General features: G+C 40.6%; 1 protein-coding gene across 7 annotated transcripts in view; it reads left to right on the top strand.

Annotated features, from left to right (window-relative positions):
• usp19 (ubiquitin specific peptidase 19) overlaps window positions 1-23,831 on the top strand; it is a 218,843-nt gene that overhangs the window by 149,675 nt on the left and 45,337 nt on the right. For all 7 annotated transcript variants that reach the window (XM_072280210.1, XM_072280211.1, XM_072280213.1 and 4 more), the window contains 4 exons: window positions 2,806-2,907; window positions 20,446-20,586; window positions 20,847-20,962; window positions 21,747-21,884. In XM_072280210.1, coding sequence (XP_072136311.1) covers window positions 2,806-2,907; window positions 20,446-20,586; window positions 20,847-20,962; window positions 21,747-21,884 — 497 coding nt within the window. The remainder of the gene's footprint in view (window positions 1-2,805; window positions 2,908-20,445; window positions 20,587-20,846; window positions 20,963-21,746; window positions 21,885-23,831) is intronic.

Below are 23,831 nucleotides of genomic sequence, written 5' to 3'. Positions count from 1 at the left end.
GGACAAACCACACTGCCCAATTACACCCACGTGACCAATATATCTACCAACCACCCCTGTGTCTTTGGGATGCAAGAGGAAACCAGAGCACCCGGAGAAGGCTAACTCGGTCACAGGCAGAACGCACAAACTCCTCACAGACAGCAGCAAGAATTGAATTGGGTCACCAGTGTTGTAATACTGTTATGCTAACCGCTCTGCGATTGAATTTTACATTCATACAGGAACAGGCCCTTTGCCCCACTGTCCATGCCAACCATGAAATACCCAGCTGTGCTAATTTAATACCAGCACTGGCTCTGGAGTCTTCATCCAGATACTCTTTTACACAAGTGTTTCTGCCTCCACCAGTCCTTCTGGTAGTATTCCAAATTCCAACCATTCTAGATGAAGACGTTCTTACTCAGGTTCTTTATAAATTTCTTACCCCGTACTGTAAACGAGCTGTCTGGTTACAGATATCACCACTCTGAGGAAGGTTCCTTGCTCTCAGTCCTAGCCATGCCCTCATAATTTAGTGTTTCCCAATCAGGTATTTCCCCCTGCCCATCCAGTCTATTAGGTCTTCTGCCATTTGTAAACTGATCTGTGGAATATCTCTTGAATTTTCTGCCTCCACTCCCGTACCCCGCTTCCTCCCTTTCTCAGCTGCACCTGACTACAGGCAGATGAGATTAACTCCACATCCCCACTGTTTGCCAAGACTGAATACTTCCATCTCCTAACATTATACTTCTAACCTTGGTTTATTTGCTAAGGTTGTTATCCATTTTCTCTTCCTGCTAGATTCAGCTCTTCCTTTGCTGTCTGACTCGCCCTCCAATCGACATATTATGGAAAGAATTGATCTCATCCTGATCTGGTGTCCATGTACTAATTCACACCACTGTACAAGTATACAGTGAAAGTAGGAGAGGGCCATTCAGCCCTTCAGCTTGCCATGTCATGAGCTAGCTTATGACTTTTCTCTACCTCAATACCCATTCTCTTACCTTATCAGCTCCAAATCTCAGTAGCTACAGCCTCCTGTGTCAAAACATCAGCAGCCATGGTTACATAGCAGTTAGCATGGGTATGCTATGTTGGTCACTTGTGGACTAACCCCTACAGTCCTCAAACTGTGTTCGTCATTGACACTGTTTCATTGTATGTTTTAATGTAAATGTGACAAATAGAGCTAATCTTTCATCTCTACCTGTTTATTCTCCAGTAACCTCAGTCTTTGCCTGGAATATGCTAGATGATTCTGGAACCACATGAGTTTGAGTAGAGAATTTCCCACCACACATGTGTCGCTTCAGTTGTAAAACTCACTCTGCACTCCACTATTTTCTCACATCCATCCATCATATCCCTGGGATCTTCCTTTCTTGTCCTTCAGTGGATTCCAATATTTAATCACCCCAATTTAAGGCTTTCTCTTCTGTATCCTGAGTTCTAAGTTTTGAAATGTTGATTCTAAGGTTCTCTCCCTCGGGCTCTCTCCTCTCTTAGAATGCTCTCAAACTTTGCTGCTTTGCTCAAGCTCTCGGTTAGCTGTCCAAATATTCATAGACACAGGTCCTTTGATCCATCTAGTCTGTGCCAAACTATTAATCTGCTGAGTCCCATCGACATGCACCTGGTCCATAGTCCTCCATAAACCTCCCAATCATACACCTATCCAAACAATGTAAATATTGAAATTGAGCCCACATCCTACACTTTCACTGGCAGCTCATTCCACGTTCTCACTGCCCTCTTAGTGCAGAAGTTACCCCCTCAGGTTCCCCTTAAATATTTCACCTTTCACGCTTAATCTATGACCCCTCGTCCTAGTCTCACCCAACCTCAGTGGAACATCTTGCTTGCATCTACTCTTATCAATACCCTTCATAATTTTATATACCTCTAACAGATCTCCCTTCATTCTCCTACACTCCAGGGAATAAAGTCCAAACCTATTCAATCTTTTCTTGTAACTCAGGTCCTCAAGACCCAGCAACATCTTGTAAACTTTCTCTGTACTTTTTCAATCTTTACGGCTATATGATCTTAGTCAGACCCCACTTGGAGTACTGTGATCACTTCTGGTCACCTCACTGTGGATGTGGATACTATAGAGAGAGTGCAGAGGTTTGCAAGGATATTGCCTGGATTGGAGAGTGTGCCTTATGAGAATAGGTTGAGTGAACTTGGCCTTTTCACCTTGGAGTGATGGAGGATGAGAGGTGACCTGATAGAGATTGTAAGATGAAAGGCATTAATCGTGTGGATAGCTGGAGGCTTTTTCCCAGGGCTGAAATGGCTAACACAAGTTTTAAGGTGCTTGGAAGTAGGTACAGGGAGGGATGTCAGGGGTAAGTTTTTCCACACAGAGTTGTGGGTGCTTGGAATGCACCGCCAGCCCAGTAGGGTCTTTTAAGAGACTCTTAGAAGGTACATGGAGCTTAGAAAAATAGAGGGCTATGCAATAGGGAAATTCTAGGCAGTTTCTAGAGTATGTTACATGGTTGTTACAAAGGGCCTGTAATATGCTGTAGACTTCTATGTTCTATGTTTCCTGTAGGTAGGTAACTAGAACTGGACACAGTGCTCCAAATTGGGCCTCACCATTGTGTTATGCAACTTCTACATAATATCCCACCTCCTGTACTCAATAATTTGGTTTATGAAGGCCAATGTGCTTAAACTAGTTAATTGTTGCTTGGTGTTAGAATTTGTTTTTGGTTCTGTGAAAAGCCTTGGAATGTTTTACTCAATTAGACATGCTCTAAATGTATTTTAGTTAACCTGATTGCTCCTTTTCTCCTTCTCTGCTAATAGATCTTGGTGAGTGTGAGCAAGGAAAATGCCAGCGCCACAGACATCTTTGAAGCTGTTGCCCGGAACATGAAGGTAAAAGTAGACTGTCTCCGACTAGCTGAGGTAAGTCCTTATAACTGTGCAAAGGTGACTTGTGATTAAACTAGAGAAGGTGATGAGAAGATGGGTTGAACAAGAAAGTTCTCCTGTCTTGAAATCCATCTTTATCTAAAGAGTTACTTGTTCCTCCAGAGGTGCTGGGGGTCTTGAAGCACATTCAGGTGGCCAAATCCAGAGTGCATCCTAGGACATTATGGGAGCTAGGGAAGAACCTCCTGAGGCACTGGCAGAGTTAGCCATGGGTGAGATACCAGACGACTGGAGGGTGGCTGAAGTTGTGCGTTTATTTCAGAAGGCAAGAAAGGGCTGTCTGGAAGGTTAGATCGTATGGGGTCCAGGATGAGTTAGCTAATTGACGTGGTGGTAGAACACAAATGCTGGTAGTGGGCGTTCAGTTTTCAGATTAGGGGCCTGTTACCACTGGTATGCCACAGAGATTGGTGCTGTGTCCACTGTTGTTTGCCAATGGTTTGGATGGAGTTGTTATTAACATGGTTAGTAAGTTTGTGGACTACAATGAAATTGGTAGTGTCGTGGACAGTGATGTTGTCTTTGTCTAAGAGACCAACTTAGGAAGTGGGCCAGAGAATGGCAAATGGCATTTAACTGGGCTAGTTCAAGGTCAGAAAGTCACAGACCAAACAACTCAGAAGCACAACCTTTGACCCGGGTGGTCCAAGCTGACCAAGTTAATCCATTTGATTGAATTTGGCCCATTTTCCTCTCAACCTTATCTATGTACTTGTCAAAACATCTTAAACCCCATTGTAATTATACCCACCTCTACAGCTTCCTCTGGCAACTTGTTCCAGATACCCACTATCCTCGGGTCCCTTTTAACTCATTCCTTTCTCACCTTATACCTGTGTTACAAGTACTTTTATTGGCTCATGTGAATTCACACAACTGAATATCTATGTGCTCATGAACTAAGTTTTCCTGACCCTCCATGAACAGTCAAAGAATAGAAAAGGTATTGCCTGGGAAAAGTCCAACTAACCATGTGTTCCTCATGGTCCTGATCTAATCCCCACGTGTCTGACGTGGGGTCCTCCACATCTGCAGTGGTTGGTCTCCGAGGAGTTGTTGCTTCCTGAGCTCTCAAAATCCTCTATTTTTATACTTTTCTTCATTAGGTATGTTGTGTCTGTGCACAACTACATATATATTCAATAAAAGCACGCACACGGAGATGGCTTTCTCTGGTGTATTCACATTGCAGTGAGAGAGAGAAGGAGAACACTGCGCATGCGTGGACAACAGATCAATATGTAGTGCTAAGAGGGGTGTCATTGCTCTAAAAGAAATATATTCATACGTTACACTTCCTCCCCCTTTGGATTAATGCAACATAAACTGTATACATAGAAAACATTCAACTTTCCTTTCATAAACCCATATTCCAAATAAACATGCTTTCACAATAACAGTCCATAACTAACTTCACAGTTCTTTTGGGTGATGCTCTGTTTCTTTCAGGATAGCACCTCTGGACTGTGGAGTGGCATCAGGTTTAACAAGTGTCTTATCAACAGTAATGTTCTTGTCACACCTCTGGACCTAAGGAGTGGTATCAGGTTTGGTAGGTGTCTTATCTAAGACAACGTTCTCAGTTTCCTGTGTCATGATGCTGTCAGTGACATGATCGTTACTGGAAGGCAGGTCCAGTGACTGAAATGTGTCCGTCTTGTCAGATGCCATCAACTCAGGTGTGTTCTTTGGTTGAGCATCCGGTATATGGCTCACCTGATTTCTCCATGTCTGATGTCCAGCCTCCACTCTGTATATCAGTGGTCCAGTTCTTGTAGCTATCCTACCGGGTGTCCACTTATCTTGGTAATCATGCACTAGGACTTCCTGTCCAATCTCGAAGCTCCTTTATGTTTTACTTTGCAACTGGCTGAACTGTACCTTTCCAGAGGCCCATGTGAGATCTCAGATTCCAGCTGTGCAGGAGTTTGATTTGTCGTTGCATAAGCAGCGTTCTGATACACAAAAAGGAAATTTTCTACTTTTGCTGTAGAGAAATGTCCTCTTTGTCCATCACTTTAATGGACAACTTGAAGGTTTGGATAAACCTTTCAGCTGACCAATTTGTTGCTGGGTGGTGAGGAGGTGACTTGAAAAATGTGCTCAACATGCTCAAAATGCTGGAGGAACTCAGAAGGCCAGGCATTGTCTATGGGGGCAAAAAAGTACAGTCGACGTTTTGGGCCAGGACTGCCGAAGGGTCTCTGCCCAAAACATCGACTGAACATTTTTTCCATAGTTGATGCCTGGCCTACTTAGTTCCTCCAGCATTTTGTGTCTGTGGCTTGGATTGCCAACTGATTTTCTCGTGTTTGTGATTTGAAATGTCTGATACCATTTTTCATCTTGAAGTCAAAGTTCTGATGTATATTGTGGTCTGTTGTCAGTCACGATTTGGTTGGGTAAGCCATTTCTGACGAAGGTAGTCCTCAGAGCGGGGACAGTCTTTGCTGACATGGTTGACTTCATTGGTATGACCTCCGGCCACATTGAGCATTCACCGCAATCAGAAACGTGAAGTCCATGAATAGCCCTGCAAAATCAATATGTACTCTTTGCCAAGGTGATGACGGCCACTCCCATGGGTGTAACAGTGCCTGTGTGGTGCATTTTGAATGTTATGGCATTCCAAACAGCTTTTGGCTAAGTTTTCAATCCTGTTTTGTATTCCTAGCCACCACACGTAGCTCTGAGTGAGACTCTTCACCTTGACTGTACCTAGATGTCCTTCATGCAGATTTTCTAACACTCTGGTGCGTAGTTTAGAGGGAGCCACAACACAAGAGCCACACATCAGCGTTCTTTGACATGCCAACAGTCGGTCTCTGGAAACGTAAGATTTACCATGAGCTGGCCATCCTTGCATGCTGGTTTCATAGACTTTTAACAATGTCAGATTATTCCTCGTTTCCCTTTGTATTTTGGAATTTGTTACCAACAACTGGTCCACCAGTGCAGTGTCGAACACTTCTGTTGGGTCACAATATGAAGACTTTCAGTTCTTCAATTGCCAATAGTGGAAGATATGACAAGCCATCAGTGTTGCTATGCTGTTTGGTACCCTTGAACTCGACGTTCATAGAGTTGGGCTCCAAGGAACAGTACCCAACATTGTAACCAGGTAGCAGTCATCAAAGAAATTCCCTTCCTGGGATTGAAAATGGACACTCAGGGATGGTGATCTGTCACTAGTGTAAACTTTTCTCCATACAAGTAGTGGTGGAACTTCTTTATTCCCCATACTAGACTTAGGGCCTCTTGGTCAGTCTGTGCATTGTTGCATTCTGCACTCATCAGTGATCTTGAAGCAAATGCAATCGGGCGTTCAGATCCATCTTTCATAATATGTGGCAAAATGGCTCAAATGCCATAAGGGGAGGCATAGTACACCAGTCAGATGGGCAGGGATGGACCATAATGGGCGAGCAGATCATTGGATGTTATTAGTCTTCTTGTTTCCTTGAATGCTTTTTCACATCTTTCTGACCGTTCCCACTTTGCTCCTGTCTGTAATGGTGTGTTCAATGGATGCAGCACTGTAGCAATGTTTGGGAGAAACCGATGGTAGTAGTTTACAAGACCCAAGTATGAGCTGAGTTGTGACACATTTTCTGGTTTGGGTGACTGTAACACTGCTTCATTCTTCTCTTGAGACTTATGTAAGCCATGCTTGTCAAAGACATGTCCACAATATGAGATTTCATTCTTGAAAATCTCACATTTCTCTCTTTGCGTGCAGACCATACTCGCCCAGCCTGGTAAACACTTTACCAGATTTTGGAGGTGCTCTTCATCACTTTTGCCAGTCACGATGATATCTTCAAGGTAACATTGTGTTGCTGGGACATCTTGAAGCACTTGGTCCATTGCTCTTTGCCAAATTGCTGGAGCTGAGTCGATACCAAAGACGAGACAATTATACTGGAACAGTCCCTTGTGAGTGTTGATTTTGAGGAATTTCCTGCTTGACTCCTCGATCTCTATTTACAGATAAGCTTGTGACAAGTCAATCTTTGAAAATCTCTCCCCGCCTGCCATAGATGTAAAAATGTTTTCTATTTGTGGCTGGGGATACTGCTCAGGACGCAGCACCAGGTTGATGCCCACCTTGAAATCCCCACATACACAAATGCCTCCAGCCTTCCCTTTCTTGATCACCAGGACATTGGGCATGGCTCAATCACTCCAGTCAACCTTGGAGAGAATTGCAGACGCCTCCAAGCTCTGCATCAGCATCCACCTTAAGGCAGTGGTCCCCAACCACCAGGCCGCAAAGCATGTGCTACTGGGCCGCGAGGAAACGATATGATTTGGCAATATGAAACGATACAAGTCAGCTGCACCTTTCCTCATTCCCTGTCACGCCCACTGTTGAATTTGAACGCATGCGAGGTCATTACACACGCATCATCCATGTCAGTGCGGGAAGATCAACTTCTCGAGCTTGTAAATGACAGCGGGCTGAAAAGTATGTTTGACATATCATCTCTGCCGGCATTCTGGATCAAAGTCAAGGCTAAATATCCTGAGATAGCCACGAAAGCACTGAAAACGTTGCTTCCATTCCAACATATCTCTGCGAAGCGGAGCTTTCTGCAATGAATGCGACGAAAACTAAATTGCGGAATTGACTGAACATAAGGAACCCCCTTCGAGTATTGCTGTCTTCCATCACCCCTCAATGGGATCATCTTGTTGCAGGGAAACAAGCCCAGGGCTCCCAATGATGTGTGTTGCAATGATTTCATATATTCATACGAGGAAAATATGCGATATGTGTTTAATATCCAAACGTTACATAAAATGTTATGATGCTATTGACTTATAAGTGACTTATAATTGACATATCACTATATTCATGTGAGGAAAATATGCGCTGTGTGTTTAATATTAACTTCGCTAGATAAACCCTTTTAGAAACGAAATTAAGTGTATTAGCCACTTATAAGTGACATAGTTGACTTATCACCTATGTTCCGGTCGTGATTAACATTCCCCCCCCCAGGGTTGCCAACTGTCCCTTATTAGCCGGGACATCCCATATATTAGGCTAAATTGGTTTGTCCCATACGGGCCCTGGTCCCGTATTTCCCCCGCTAAGGCAGAGCATTCCTGTGAAACCTTTCGTGCCAAAATGGCGTAAAGCGAAGAAGCAATTACCATTAATTTATATGGGAACAATTTTTGAACGTTCCTAGACCCAAACAATAACCTACCAAATCATACCAAATAACACATAAAACCTAAAATAACACTAATATATAGTAAAAGCAGGAATGATATGATAAGTACACAGCCTTTATAAAGTAGAAATAATTATGTACAGCAACTTTGATGTGTGTTGCTTGAATTTCCAGCATCTGCAGAATTCCTGTTGTTTATAATTATGTACAGTGTAGTTTCACTGAGCAGAATCGCCAAAAATGATTCGTAGAAAAAAATCAGTACGTACACGCATGTGCACGTAATATATGCGCGCATGCACAAGGCTTCATGGCCATGGTAGTCTTTCTCAGGGTAACCAATTGGCAAACCTAGCCCCGCCACCCCCACCACCACCCCCGGTTGGCCAGTCCGCAAGAATATTGTCAATATTAAACTGGTCTGCGGTGCAAAAAAGGTTGAGGATCCCTGATATAAGACACTGGATGAGCTTTACGGAATCTTGGTGTTGCTGTGTCATCCAGTTCAATTCTGGCCTTCATGCCTGTGAGTTTACCAATCCCCTTCTCAATCACCTCCTCACTAGCATTAGCAGCTGTGCCAGTCTCTGGTCAGTGCTACCATTTGGGCTGCCGTTTCCTGTTGATGTCACACTGAGAGCTTTGATTGAGTGCCAGTCTAGTTGGATTTTTCTCAACCATTCACATCCCAGAAGTGCTGGCCATCCACTTTTCAATACATTGTGCTTGGCCTCCATTTACTTTCAGTTTGCCTTTGGGAGACACTTTTTTACCTGTGTAAGTCTTTAGCATTACTGAGGTCTTCCCCAATGGTATCTTAGGGTCTGTTGTAGTCAGCCTCTGGAATTATGGACAAAGCTGACCCTGCTCCATTTTCAGTTTTACACTGGGCACGTCTATTGTAATCCAGATCATCTATTGTGATCTAGTTATGCACTTCTAGGCATGACAGTTCACCTTTGTCAGACTGTATGTTGTCTGATTCTGTTTTACATTCAGTAACTTTATGCATTTGCTTAGTTTTGTGTATCAGACTTTTCACCCAGTTGTGCTTTTTGTCTGCCTTACGGATTATCTCTGTGACCTTGACTGTGACACTTTCTGCAGACTTTTCTTTGAACAACAGTCATTTGCATCATGGGAGGATTTGCCACATTGATAACATCTTTGGCTTTTTGCACAATTCAGAGACGTTTTGTGCATTTGACATTCTAACCTCCTCTTCTGTAGCTTTGCATCCTTTTCTACAGTCTCTAATGATATTGCAATGGTTAATGCCCATTCTGAGGTTGGGTTTCTTTCGGATAATAGCCTCATTTCAGTGCTTTGACTATGCGTACCACATACAAGCCTGTCTCTTAATGCATCAGAAACTCCATCTCTAAAGTCACAGTACTGGGAAAGTTTGCGTATTTCTGCAATGCATTCAGAAATGCTTTCATCTTTTAACTGGTTCCTTTTGTAAAATCTAAATCTCTCAGCTATTACCATCGGTTTAGGGCTCAAGTGATTTTGTAATCTTGTAATAATTTCATTTGACTGTCTTGCTGACTTTGCAGGGGCTACTAAGTTGCATAAGAGACTGTACGTTCTTGGGCCCATTAAGTTAAGAAGTGTAGCGGCTTTATTTTGCTCCTCCACATTGTTCGCGTTACAATACAGTTCCATCCTCTTGATAATATGACTCCCAGCCTAAATTAGTTCTGTCAAATTTGCCAACTTTCCTGACTGAAGACATTGCCACATTACTTTCACTTTAAATTCAGCGTGTCTTTCACTGTTATTCACGGGTCCTTCGGCTTTCTCATGCTATTTAACTCTTGTTGGTTTGTCCCATAACTGTCAGTGCAGTTGGTGACATTTAGTTTCATACATGTCGCCAATTTGTTGTGTCTGCGCACAACTACATATCGATTCAATAAAAGCACGCACACGAGATGGCTTTAACTAGTGTATTCACATTGCAGCGAGAGAAGAAGAAGAATGCGCATGCGTAAACAACAGATCCATACTTTACAAGGTCAATCCTATGATGTTTCAATTTTGTTGCCTCAATCATCTGTCTGATCTGTGTCAAATTCTCATTGGATGTAGCCAGTGCTACAAGCAGTATTATTTTTAGGGCTCTGCCTTCAACTTTGTGCCTAAGGTGACTTACTTAGTTCTCTTCAACTCTGACTGACTCGAACCTGGCCATCCAGACACTCAAACCAGATGATGAGATTACTTCTACAAACCTATCATTTTACACAATAAACACGTTTCTTATCTGAGAATGGCCTCAGGTTTTGCAGATCATTAACAGAAACTCCTTGTGCCCAAGTTCAATTGCTCTGATTAAGTTATCCCACAGCAAGAATTGCTTCATCAAACAGTTCACAAAATGGGCACCACCATTCCTGTTCATTGATTGTAGTTTCTTCCGGCCAACACGTGTACCTCTGGTTTTAGATTCTAGGGGTTAAAAAAGCTCTATGACCTTATCTTCCCCCAGTTTTCCCCACTCCTAGGAAAGAAGTCCCAGCCTTTCCTGCCTCTCCTTATAACTCAGCCCCTACAGTCTCACTAACATTTTCATGAATCTCTTCTGTACCCATGCAGCTTGAGAAAACATACACAAGCTTCCAACAAATGCCAGACAATTCAATTTAATATCTTTATAATTTTAAATACATGTTCCATTGGGATATACTTTCCTAAAAATATTACCATCTGATCTAGTGAACTGGGAATATTCTGCGTCACCTATTCATACCTCTGTAGGTCCATTGGACGCTGGCCAAGAGGGACTACAGTGGATTTTGACCCCTATAGTATTGTCTACCTTCAAGAAGACCACAAGTGAGGCTTTTCCTTTGTATGTTTCCCTGAGCAAACTAAAGGCAAATGGAGCTGATGTTTCTGATCCTGAAGGTCGACAAATGATTTCAGCTTGGAAAATGTGTGCTTATGAATGAAAACTGAGATGTGAGCTGGGCATCAAATGCAATTTCTGAGATTGATTAAGCTGCTGGCACTCTTTCTTAATATAGTAGTACAATGGCCCATTCTGCCCTTGAGCCTGTTCAGTAAGATCGTGGCTGGTTGTGACCCGTATCCAGCTGCCTTAACTCATAGAAAACTTGCAACAGAGGCAGTAACCTTTCAGTATCAGCTCTATAGCCTTGCCCATCATAGCTCTTTAATACAATGCTGCAGCACAGCCCTTTAGTCCACAATGTTGTGCTGACCTTATAACCTACTCTACGATCAATCTAACCCTTCTCTCCCACATAGCCCTCCATTTTTCTTTCATCCATGTACTTACTTAAGAGCCTCGTCAATGTCGCCAGTGTATCTGCTTCTACCTCCATCCCTTCTACTTCCACACACTCACTAATGTTTTTTTTTAAAAAACTTACCTCTGACATTCTCCTTATACTTTCCTCTAATCAACTTCAAAACTTAGCCCCTATATTAGCCATTTCCATCCTGGGGAAAAAGCCTTTGGCTATCCATTCTTTTTCTCTTATCTAGTCATACACTTCTATCAAGAGGCCTCTCATTTTCCTTCTCTATAAGAGGAAAGCTGCAGCTCGCCCAGCCTATGCTCTGCAGTCTACGGAGCATCTTGGTAAATCTCCTCTGCACCCTCTCTAAAGCTTCCATATCCTTCCTATAGCAAGGCAACCAGAACTACACACAATACTCCCAAATGTGGTCCAAGATTTAACTACATTGTAAATATGATTAGAGTTTCTGCCACTTCCTTTTCAGCCAGTGTTTTCCAGATTCCCACCAAGCCTTTGGAGAAAGCCAGTTACTTTTGACTTTTACTTCTTGGTTGCTCATGTTTCTGTTAATAAGTTTGTTTCTGGAGAAGAAGGATGCTTATGTGAGAATGCTGTTCTTGGACTACAGTTCAGCATTCAACACCATAGTTCCATCCAGGCTCAACAAGAAGCTCAGAGACCTCGGCCTTGACCCTGTCTTGTGTAACTGGCTCCTAGACTTCCTGTCAGATTACTGGCAGGTGGCAAGACCTGGGCTCCCTCACCTCTGTCCCTCAACACAGGTGCACCTCAGGGCTGTACTGTTCCCCCACCCCCACCTTTACTCCCTGTATACCCATGACTGTGTTGTCACCCACAGCTCCAATCTGCTAATTAAATTTGCAGACAACACTACATTGATTGGCCTTGTCTCAAACAATAACAAGATGGGGGCGTCACGTGATGACGTGGGATTGAGACGTGTAAATCCAGCTCTCCCGCAACAAATCAGTAAAGTACCATTTAAACAAAACAAAGTTAATAAATATTTTCTGAAAACTATTTATAAACTTTGTAAGACTATTTTACGATATGCCTCCTAAACCGCAACAAAAGAAGTCTGCTGTTGCGAAGCAGCTGCGAGAGGGGAAGAAAAAAGGGCCTACTGCAGCGATGGAGCCTCGGACTCAGGTTGGATCTCCTTCGGTAGAACAGGGAGCAATGGCGGTGGTAACGGGTTCTTCGAAGAAGGCACCGGAAATGCGCATGCGCAAATCGACACAACGCAAACTACAAGAACCGACAGCCACTGCAATTGAAAATGACTCAGAGTCAGAACTGGATTCTGCAGAGAACACAGATGAAGAAGAGGAGGAAGAATTGGAAGCGATTGGAAGTAAAGGAGATAATAGAGACATAAGAGAGGCTATATTGCAATTAACGGCTGAACTAAGAAAAGTAAGAGAAGAGCTTAGAGATATGAAGATGTGCTATAATAAAGTTATGGAAAGACAGGACAAAATGGATAAGAAGCTTCAAAAGATGGAAAGAGCAATGCGGCATATGAATGGTAGAGTGGAAAAAACAGAAAATGATTTGCTTGTCTGGAACTCGGAAAGAAATCGACTCTTGGAGAAAGTGGACATGTTGGAAAATTTCAGTAGACATAATAATATTAAAATTGTTGGTCTTAAAGAAGGTACGGAGGGAGAAAAACCAATAGAATTTTTTCAAAAATGGATCCCGGATGTTTTGCAAATGGAAGAGGAGGTTCGACCAATTGAAATTGAGCGGGCACATAGAGCTCTAAGACCAAAACCAAAAGATGACCAATATCCACGATCGATTTTAATAAAATTCTTAAGATTTCAAGACAAGGAAAGGATTCTACAGGCAGCTGCTCGAGCTGCCAAGGATAGAAAAGGGCCATTGATAATTAAAGGGAACAAAGTTTTTTTCCACCCTGATATAAGTTATGAACTTTTGAAGAGAAGGAAGAAATTTAATCCAGTGGAAAAAAACCCTATGGGATCATGGTTATCAATTTATACTGCGTTATCCTGCAACCTTGAAGATTTTTTTGCCTGGTGGAGAAAAAAGATTTTTTGATGACTACCAGAAAGCAGAGCAGTTTGTGCGAGATTCTCTGAATATTCACCAGGTACAAGAACAAATCCAGGGGAGCGAGATAGGTTGAAGGTGAAGATTGGGTTAAAGAATGGACTTGTTGGATTTTTGAAGCTGGATGAATGTATAAATATATCATTAATTATACGAGGGGGGTAAGAAAGGTTAAAACTGGAGGAATATTAGTTGGGAATAGTAACATTAATTTTGCCTATATATATAATTTTTTTTTGTTGTGAGGGAGCTGGAAGAAGCACTGATCGATTGCTACGCTAATCATGTGTGCAAGCGTGGCTTTAGCCACGACCCGTAAAATGGAGGGGGGTAGTGTTGTGTATCTTTTCATTCACAACATTAGTAGGGGGGTATTTTGTTTTTTTTTTGTATTCTTTCTATCTTTTCTTTTTGCCTGGAAGGTTGGGAGGGAAACACATAGCAACATGGTGAAGTTTAAAGAGATTCCCCAAGGAACTATGAGAGTTGAGAAGATAAGTAATGTTTTAGATTGGAGTAATTTTGTTAAGAATAATGACTAATTTATTGAATTTTTTGAGTTTTAATGTTAATGGGCTTAATGGACCAGTGAAAAGAAAAAGAATCTAACACATATTAAAAAAATGAAGATAGATTTAGCTTTTTTACAGGAAACGCACCTAACAGAAACAGAACATCAGAAACTAAAGAGAGATTGGGTGGGAAGTGTTGTTGCGGCTTCATTTAATTCAAAAGCGAGGGGAGTAGCAATTTTGATCAATAAAACGTTACCAATTAGAATACAAAATGTAATAACTGATTCTGCGGGGAGATATGTGGTTATACATTGTCAACTTTTTTCTGAATTATGGACTTTTATGAATATTTATGCACCAAACGAAAATGATGCAAAATTCATACAAGAAGCTTTTCTGAATTTGGCGGATGCACATGAAAAAATATTAATTGGAGGAGACTTTAATTTTTGCTTATACCCAGTCTTAGATAGATCAACCAAGGCTGTTATAAAATCGAAGGTAGTAAATTTAACTTTATCATTGATGAAAGATTTAAATTTGATTGATATATGGAGAAGAATCAATCCTAAAGAAAGAGACTATTCGTTCTACTCCCATAGACATAAAACTTACTCAAGGATAGATTTGTTTCTATTATCAATGCATATTCAACACAGAGTGAAAAATATGGAATATAAAGCAAGAATGTTATCAGATCATTCCCCTTTATTGATGACAATAATAATGGCTGATAAGGAAGAAGTGGCTTATAGATGGAGATTTAATTCAACATTATTAAAACGTCAAGATTTCTGTGATTTTATGAAAAAGCAGATTCAATTTTTTTTTGGATACAAATTTTCATTCAGTGGATGATAAATTTATATTATGGGATACGATGAAAGCATATCTTAGGGGCCAGATAATAAGTTATATGTCTAAAATTAAGAAAGAATATGTGGCAGAACTAGATCAATTGGAAAAAGAGATTACAAAAATAGAAAAAGAATCTCAAAGATATATGTCAGAAGAAAAACAAAGACAACTTGTTAATAAGAAGTTACAATATAATACGCTTCAGACATATAGAGCGGAAAAAGCAATTATAAGAACTAAACAAAGGTATTATGAGTTAGGTGAGAGAGCACATAAAATTCTTGCCTGGCAGTTGAAAACAGAACAAGCTTCCAAAACAATAAATGCAATTAGAACAAGGGCAAATAAAATATCTTATAAACCTCTTGAAATATTATATCAATCAGAATTATATCAATATATGAATTATATCATTATATGAATTATATCAATCAGAATCCCAAAATGATGTTAATGAGATAGAAAGGTTTTTATCACAAATTTCTGTTCCAAAATTGAATTTGGAAGAACGGAAGGGATTAGATATGCCTTTTACATTAAAAGAAGTTGAAGAAGCTTTAGGATCACTCCAAAGTAATAAATCTCCAGGAGAAGATGGTTTTCCACCTGAATTTTATAAAAAATTTAAAGATTTATTATTTCCTCTTTTTATGGAACTAATACGTCAAGCAGAAAAAATACATAAACTTCCAGAATCTTTTTCAACAGCGATTCTAATAGTATTGCCAAAAAAAGACAGAGACCCTATGAAACCAACATCACACAGGCCTATTTCTTTATTGAATACGGATTATAAAATAATAGCAAAAATTTTATTAAATAAATTATCTAAATATTTACCAAAATTAATACATATGGATCAAACAGGATTTATTAAAAATAGACAATTGGCAGATAATGTAACCCGGCTACTCAGTATAATTCATTTGGCACAAAAAAGGGATGAGAAGAGTATAGTAGTAGCTTTGGATACAGAAAAAGCATTTGATAGATTAGAATGGGATTTTTATTTAAAGTATTAGAAAAATATGGGTTAGGAACGTCTTTTATAAATTGGATTAAAACTTTAAATTCTAACCCTAAAGCTAAAGTAGTGACAAATTCTCAAATTTCAACACCATTCCAGTTAAAAAGGTCAACTAGACAAGGTTGTCCTTTATCACCTGCTTTATTTGTACTGGCGATAGAGCCATTAGCAGAACTAATCAGAATTGATCCAGGTATTATGGGTTTTAGAGTTAATCAGGAGGAATATAAAATTAATCTTTTTGCCGATGATGTTTTGATCTATTTAACAAACCCACAACATTCGTTACATAAACTATCTTCTAGATTGGATGAATATGGGAAGGTATCAGGTTACAAAATAAATTGGGATAAAAGTGAAATTTTACCTCTTACTAAAGGAGACTATAGTCAATGTCGATTAGTAACCCAATTTAGATGGCCGGTAAATGGTATAAAGTATTTAGGTATAAGACTTGATAATGATGTAAAGAATTTATATAAGTTTAATTATTTACCACTGTTGAAAAAAATTCAAGAAGATTTTGACAAATGGATGATACTACCAATAACATTAGTAGGTAGAGTCAATGTTGTAAAAATGAATATATTTCCTAGATTACAGTATTTGTTTCAAACATTACCAATACAATTGCCACAGAAATTTTTTCAAGAGTTAAATAAATGTGTGAGAAAATTTCTTTGGAAAGGTAAAATGTCAAGAATATCATTGGAAAAATTGACATGTAAATTTGGGTTAGGAGGGTTACAACTTCCAAACTTTAAAAACTATTATAAAGCAAATCAACTTAGATTTATTGCATCTTTCTTCGATGATCAAAAACCAGCATGGATTAAAATAGAACTAGATAAGATAGGAGAAAATAGACCTGAAGATTTTATATATAAATGGGAATCTAAATGGATACGGGAAAAGAAAGAATCTCCTATATTAACACATTTGATTGATTTATGGAATAAGATAAATGATGATAATGAAACACAGAAATCTCTATTAGCAAGGAGACCTTTGTTTCAAAACAGACTTATTCCTTTTACAATGGACAATCAACTTTTAATATAATTGGTACCAAAAAGGGATTAAGTTTATAGGAGATTGTTTTGAACGAGGTATATTGATGTTATTTGAACAATTAAAGGATAAATATAAAATATCTAATAATACTTTCTTTAGTTACTTTCAATTAAGGGCTTACTTAAAAGGTAAGCTGGGTCAAGCAATGTTTTTGCCAAAACTTAACGAAATTGAAATTTTAATTCAAAAAGGGAAAATTTAAAAATTTATTTCTTGTATGTATAATTTGATTCAAGAACAGACAATTAAACAAGGAACTCATAAGTCAAAGCAAAAATGGGAAACAGATTTGAATATTAATATTGATGAAACAAATTGGTCAAGACTCTGTCTTGACAGTATGACAAATACAATAAATGTTCAACTTAGATTAGTACAATATAATTTTTACACCAATTATATATTACACCACAAAAAATAAATAGATTAAATTCAAATCTATCTGATAAATGTTTTTGGTGTAATCAAGAAATTGGTACTTTTTTACATTCTACTTGGTCTTGTTTTAAAATTCAACCCTTTTGGATAAATTTAAGAGTCTTATTGGAACAAATTACTGGAACTCAACTTCCACATAACCCTGTATTATTTCTATTAGGTGATATTGAAGGGATAAAACCGAAACTTAAATTGAATAAATATCAGAAAGAATTTATAAAAATTGCATTGGCAGTGGCTAAGAAGACTATAGCAGTTACTTGGAAATCTGATTCGTATTTAAGTATGGATCGTTGGAATAATGAAATGGCTAGTTCTATTCCATTCGAAAAAATTACTTATAATTTAAGAGATAAATATGTAACATTTTTGAATATTTGGCGCCCTTACTTACAAAAGATAGGATGGCATATTTAAGTGCTCCGATAAAGACCTTGGTCCCTTGGGGAAAGTAACGAATAATTATACCAAATTTATTTTGAATCCCATGGAGCATGTGGAAACTTTCCAACACCCAGGCGGTTCTTTTCTTTTTTTCTCTTTCTTTCCTTTTAGGTAGGACTATATATATGGGGGGGGGAGGGTTAAGGGGAGGGGGGAGGGTAGATTTTATCTTTTCATGTATTCTTTTTGAAAACTCAATAAAAATTATATTTAAAAGAAACAATAACAAGATGGCCTACAGGGAAGAAGTCATCTCTCTGACACAGTGGTGTCAAGAAAATAACCCCTCCCTCAATGTCGCAAAAACAAAGGAGCTGGTTGTAGACTACATGAGGAATGGAGACAGGCTAACCCCTATTGACATCAGTTTTAAGTTCCTCGGCTTTCACATCACCAAGGACCTCACATGGTCTGTACACACCAGCTGTGTGGTGGAAAAGGCACAACAGCGCCTCTTTCACCTCAAGCAGTTGAGGATGTTTGGTATGAGCCCCCAAATCATAAGAACTTTCTACAGGGGCCCAATTGAGAGCATCCTGACTGGTTGCATCACTGTCTGGTATGAGAACTGTACCTCCCTTAATCGCAGGACTCTTCAGAGAGTGGTGCGGACAGCCTAGCGCATCTGTAGTTGTGAACTTCCCATGATTCAGGACATTTACAAAGACTGGTGTGTAAAAAGGGCCCGTAGGATCACTGGGGACTCGAGTCACCCCAACCACAAACTGTTCCAGCTGCTACCATCCGGGAAACGGTACTGCAACTAAAGCCAGGACCAACAGGCTCCAGGGCAGCTTCTTCCACCTGATTTGAGTGTACCCTATATTACATTGACTGTTGTATTCATTATAAATTACTACGATTGCCCATTCAGACAGAGATGTAACAAAGATTTTTACTCCTCATGTATGTGAAGAAGGATGTAAGAAATAAAGTCAATTCAATTCATTCATGCCATAAAAGCAGCACAAGGCAAGGACATATAAATTACCAAACTTAAATTAATACACATTTTATATAATTCTGTAACGTAAGTGATTCTTCCAACTGTCTGTGAGGCCCCTCAATTATGCAACTCAGTGAACTCTCAGCTTCCCTTGTTCCCGGGTAAACAATTAGCTTATCTAGTCGGTCTTTATAGCTACACTCTTCTAACCCAAGCCCTGGTGTAACGGCGTGTTTCCTGTAATTTGGTGATTAGACTGTACATAGTACTTATGCAGAAGTGTGATGAACATTCCAGTATATGCTTTTCTAGAACAGCCTCCCTGATTGTGTATTCAAAGATTTATTAAAGATTAGCTTTAAGTGTACATTGAAACATACGGTGAAGTGCATAGCTTGTGTCAAATCAAATCAGCAAGGATTATGCTGGGCAGCCTCCAAGTGTTGCCGTGCTTCTGGCACCAACATAGCATACCCACAACTTACTAACCCACTTTGAAGTATGGGAGGAAACCAGAGCACTCAGAGAAAACTCACATTGTCGTGAGGAGAACATACAAACTCCTGACAGTCAATGGAGGGAATTGAACACTGGTGATCGCTGGCGCTGAAAATCATTGTGCTAACTACTATGCTACTGAACCGTCTATGTTTTTGCTTATACAGAAATATTTTCTTAACTACCTTTATTTACCTGACCTGGATGAATCAGTGGATGTTATTGCAACACAAGGAAATCTGCAGATGCTGGAATTTCAAGCAACACACATAAAAGTTGCTGGTGAACGCAGCAGGCCAGGCAGCATCTCCAGGAAGAGGCACAGTCGACGTTTCAGACCGAGACCCTGGCGAAGCGTCGACTGTACCTCTTCCTAGAGATGCTGCCTGGCCTGCTGCGTTCACCAGCAACTTTGATGTGTGTTGGATGTTATTCCAAGGTGCTATTGTTCTTCAGCAACTCTCGCTACTATTGCGTTTGTCATACGTTCCCTTGCATTATTGCACCTCCCCACGTGTGGTGCCTCACACTTCTCTTTATAGATGTACACTGACTATCAGCTGACCCAGCAATAATTTCCAGTCTTAGAAGAGCTTTAAATTTAAATTATAAATTCTGACACCCTAAAATTAATTTGAAAGTGCGAAGGAGTTTCTCTTGCACTGCCTGATCCAGGTTTCAGAACAACATCAAAAAATTCATGAAGTAATTCCAATTTATTATTGATATTCAGGTCAATGCATTAATGAATTAATTAATGAATAGAGATAGTTTTTTTTTAACAGTTCGGTGGGTGCATGGAACATGCTACCAGGGGTGGTGATAGAGGCAGGTATACTGATGACATTTAAGAAACTCTTAGATAGGCAAATGGATGAAAGACTATGAGGAAGGGAAGAGTTAGTTGAATCTCAGAGTAGATTAAAAGGTTGACCATCGTTCTGGGCTAAAGGGCCGTATACTCTTCTCCTTTTTCTTCCACTGTCTGTTCACTGCTTCAGGCCAAAATGAAGAAATTGGTGAAGTAACTCAAGTGTACTAAGGTGGTTTAACAATTTGAGCAATATCATGTTGATATACTGTACAAATCTCAATGCTGCAGGTTTCTTTGCTACTGACAGCTCTATCACTCTTGTTTGGCGCTTTCCTCCTGTAGGTTGTGAGAAATAGATTCCAGCGACTATTTCTGGCATCTCAGTCCCTGGATACAGTGTCCCCCAGTGATACACTCTTCTGCTTTGAGGTGCTGTCTCAAGACCTTACAAAGGAGAGAGTAGTCGAGTTGCAAGTACAACAGGTAGGAGTCACCAGTTGTTGCTTCTGCAGAGCTTTTCTATGTTCCCTCTTCTGATGGAATGACAGTAGAGGTTACCTAAGCTCCAAAGCAGAGAGAGAGCTCTTCTCTATCTCCTGAAGACAGATGCAATTGATTTCAACGTGGTTATCGTTTGTCTCAAAATGAACCAGGGACACACTGGCTGTATGTGAGCTTGCTGACTGCATTACCTGTGCCGTGATGCTGGGACACAAGTAACTTCATGCTTTGTTTGTCTGCAGAGGTTGTTAATCCCAAACATCTCGATCAACAAGTGTGCTGCCTGCCAGAAGCCACAACAGCCGGAGGAGAAGCTGCGTCGTTGCACTAGCTGCTACCGAGTTGCCTACTGCAACCAGTGAGTTGGTCCTTCCTTCCCATGTACACAGCTGTGAGCCGGGTTTGCCGTATTTCATTGGAGAATAGAGTGAGGTGACAGTCTGACAGTCCACAGTGGAATAGCAAGAGGCTCTTTAACTGCTGGAGCCTGTGACATCATCCATCATCCTCCTGTGGAGGTTGATGGGTTCTTTATTAGTAAAGGCATCAAATGTCATGGGGTGAAGGCAGAAGATTGAGGTTGAGAGGAAAAATAAATCAGCCATGATCGAATGGTGGAGCAGACTAGGTGGACCAAATGGACTAAATCTGCTCCTACGTTTTCTGGTCTTATCCCTCTAAATCCTTCCTATCGTGTAAATGTACCTCTCAAAATGTATTTAAATGTTATTAATACACATGTATCAACCATTTCCTCTGGCAGCTTCTATGTACATTTGCCACTGAGGTTTTAATTAATTCTCTCACCTCTCACTTTAAACCTATGGCCCTCTAGTTCTTGATTCCCAACCCCTGGAGAGTATATGTGTTTACCCTTTCTGTGCTCCTCTGAAAGATCATGATTCATTCGCTGCCTCCTCAGCCCCTCTATAACTCAGTCTCTTGAGTCCCTGCAACATCCTCGTAAAATCTCCTTTGCTCTCTTTCTGGCTTAATGGCCTGTAGTTCTGTCCTTCCGAATAAAGCAGGACCTGTGAAGTATTCTAATTATTTGAAGATGAAGAATTGCTGTCCTGTGATAATGAATGTACTTTTAATATAAATTTATGGGAGTAATTCTTTCTTTTTTCCCCCTCCCACAGGACTTGTCAAATGAATCATTGGTCAGATCACAAAAACCAATGCAGAGCGGAAAACATCGGCTTGCCCTTCATAATTAGCGTGCAGGAATCGCGGCTCACCTATTCCAGGCTGACACAACTGTTGGAGGGATATTCAAGGTACAATGGAAATCAGTGAATATATAGTGTTAGCACAGCACTGGCTACAAGTAACAGCTGTTCTGTACTCCCACTGCGTTGTGAAACAATGGCTGAACACATGCATGTCTTTCACGTTATCTCAACATTACTGAAGGGTTTTATGAATCATTGAAACAAGTGATATACAAGAACACTTTAGTCACAGGGATATGACTTTGACGCTTGAGCTATGTGGTGGGTCGACTGACTCTATTGTTCTGCAATGCATGGGGTGTGAATTTTAATTCCTCTTCAAGCTGTGTGGTCAACGCTGAGTTAGCTGTTATAACTAATCAATCAGTGGGTTGGAGACTGGGTGTGGGTGGTTGCAGCTGCAAATGAACAGTTTTCCTGGAAAAACTCAAGGAAGTTCAGTATCAGAGCGTTGTTGGTGTCATGACCTCTCGATGCCTTGCTTTTAAATGTGTGTTGGAGCCTTAGATGAGAATGGAGTGGTGCATGATTTTAAGGCTGAATGTCCTTTCTGCTTTAACTCAACAGAAAGCTAGGCTTATTTTCATTACCATTGTTTCAATTAGTTAGTTTGAAGTTATGTAAGACATTGGTCATAGAGTCACAGAGCACTAGAGCACAGAAACAGGCCCTTCAGCCCATCTAGTCTGTGCAAAACCTGCTTAGTCCCATTGACCTGCACGTGGACCTTAGCCCTCCATGCCCCTCCCATCCATGTAGCTCTCCAAATTTCTCTGGAATGTTGACAGCGAACCCAAATCCACCACTTCTGTTGATAAGTCGTGCTACCCTCTAAGTGAAGAGTTCCCCCTCATGTTCCCCTTAAAACAGGTGGAGTTCTTAGTAAGCTTGTTTTTTTCTGTTAGTACATAGTGAGTACACCAAGAACGGGTCCAGAGGTAGTGGTATGTTTCTTCTGTGAGATGTGCAAACTTCCCTGATAACTACATCTGCACAATGTGCACAAGCTGCAGCCTGATAACCTGTGGCCCATCTGGGAGAATAAGGAGGTGATAGACAGGAGGCACAGGGAAATAGTCACCCCTAGGTTGCAGGAGGCAGATAACGGGGTGACTGTCAGGAGAAGGAAGAGAAGCGGGCAGCCAGTACAAAGTACCACTGTGACCATTCCCCTCAACAATAAGTATACCACTTTGGATTCTTTTGGGGGAAGGACGGTGGCGGGGGAGGGGGGGGAGCGAGGTGTTGTGGTTTGATCTACTGGGGAGAAACCATAGCAAGCAGGTCTTTGGCACTGAGTTTGGCTCTGTGACTTAGAAGAGGAATGCAGTCATGATAGGGGATTCCTTAGTTTTGGGGACAGACAGGAGATTCTGTGGATGTGAAAGAGATACCTGGATGGTATTTTGCCTGTCAGGTGCCAGGGTCAGGGATGTCTTGGATCGGGTCCATGGCTTTCTCAAGGGTGAAGGTGAGTAGCCGGAAGTCTTGGTACATATTGACATGGATAAAAAGGGTGGAGATCCTGAAGAGAGAATAGGGAGTGAGGTAGAAAACTGGAAAACGGGATATTGCTGCCATGCCACGCGCCAGTGAAGGTAAGAGTAAGATGATTTGGCAGATGAATATGTGGCTAAGGAATTGGTGCAGGGGCACGGTTTCAGATTTCTGGATCATTGGAGTCTTTTCTGGGGAAGGGACAGGTTACACCTGAACCTGAGAGGGACCAATATCCTTGCATGCAGGTTGGCGAGAGATGTTGGGGATAGTTTAAACTAATTAGGCAGGTGGATGGGAATCGGAATCATAGGGCTGAGGATGAGGTAGTTGGATCAGAAGATGCATAATACTCGTTGGTAGAGTTAAGAAACAAAGGGTAAAAAAACCCTGATGGGTGTTGTAACCAGTCCTCCAAGTAGCCAGGATATGGGATGCAAATTACAATGATAGTCATGGGGGATCTCAATATGCAGGGAGATTGTGGAAATCATG

Source organism: Mobula birostris, chromosome 16 (genome assembly GCF_030028105.1).
Source record: "Mobula birostris isolate sMobBir1 chromosome 16, sMobBir1.hap1, whole genome shotgun sequence".
Classification (NCBI taxonomy): domain Eukaryota; kingdom Metazoa; phylum Chordata; class Chondrichthyes; order Myliobatiformes; family Myliobatidae; genus Mobula; species Mobula birostris.
Note: the sequence above shows the minus strand (reverse complement) of the source record. Positions and strands in the feature narration are given on the sequence as shown.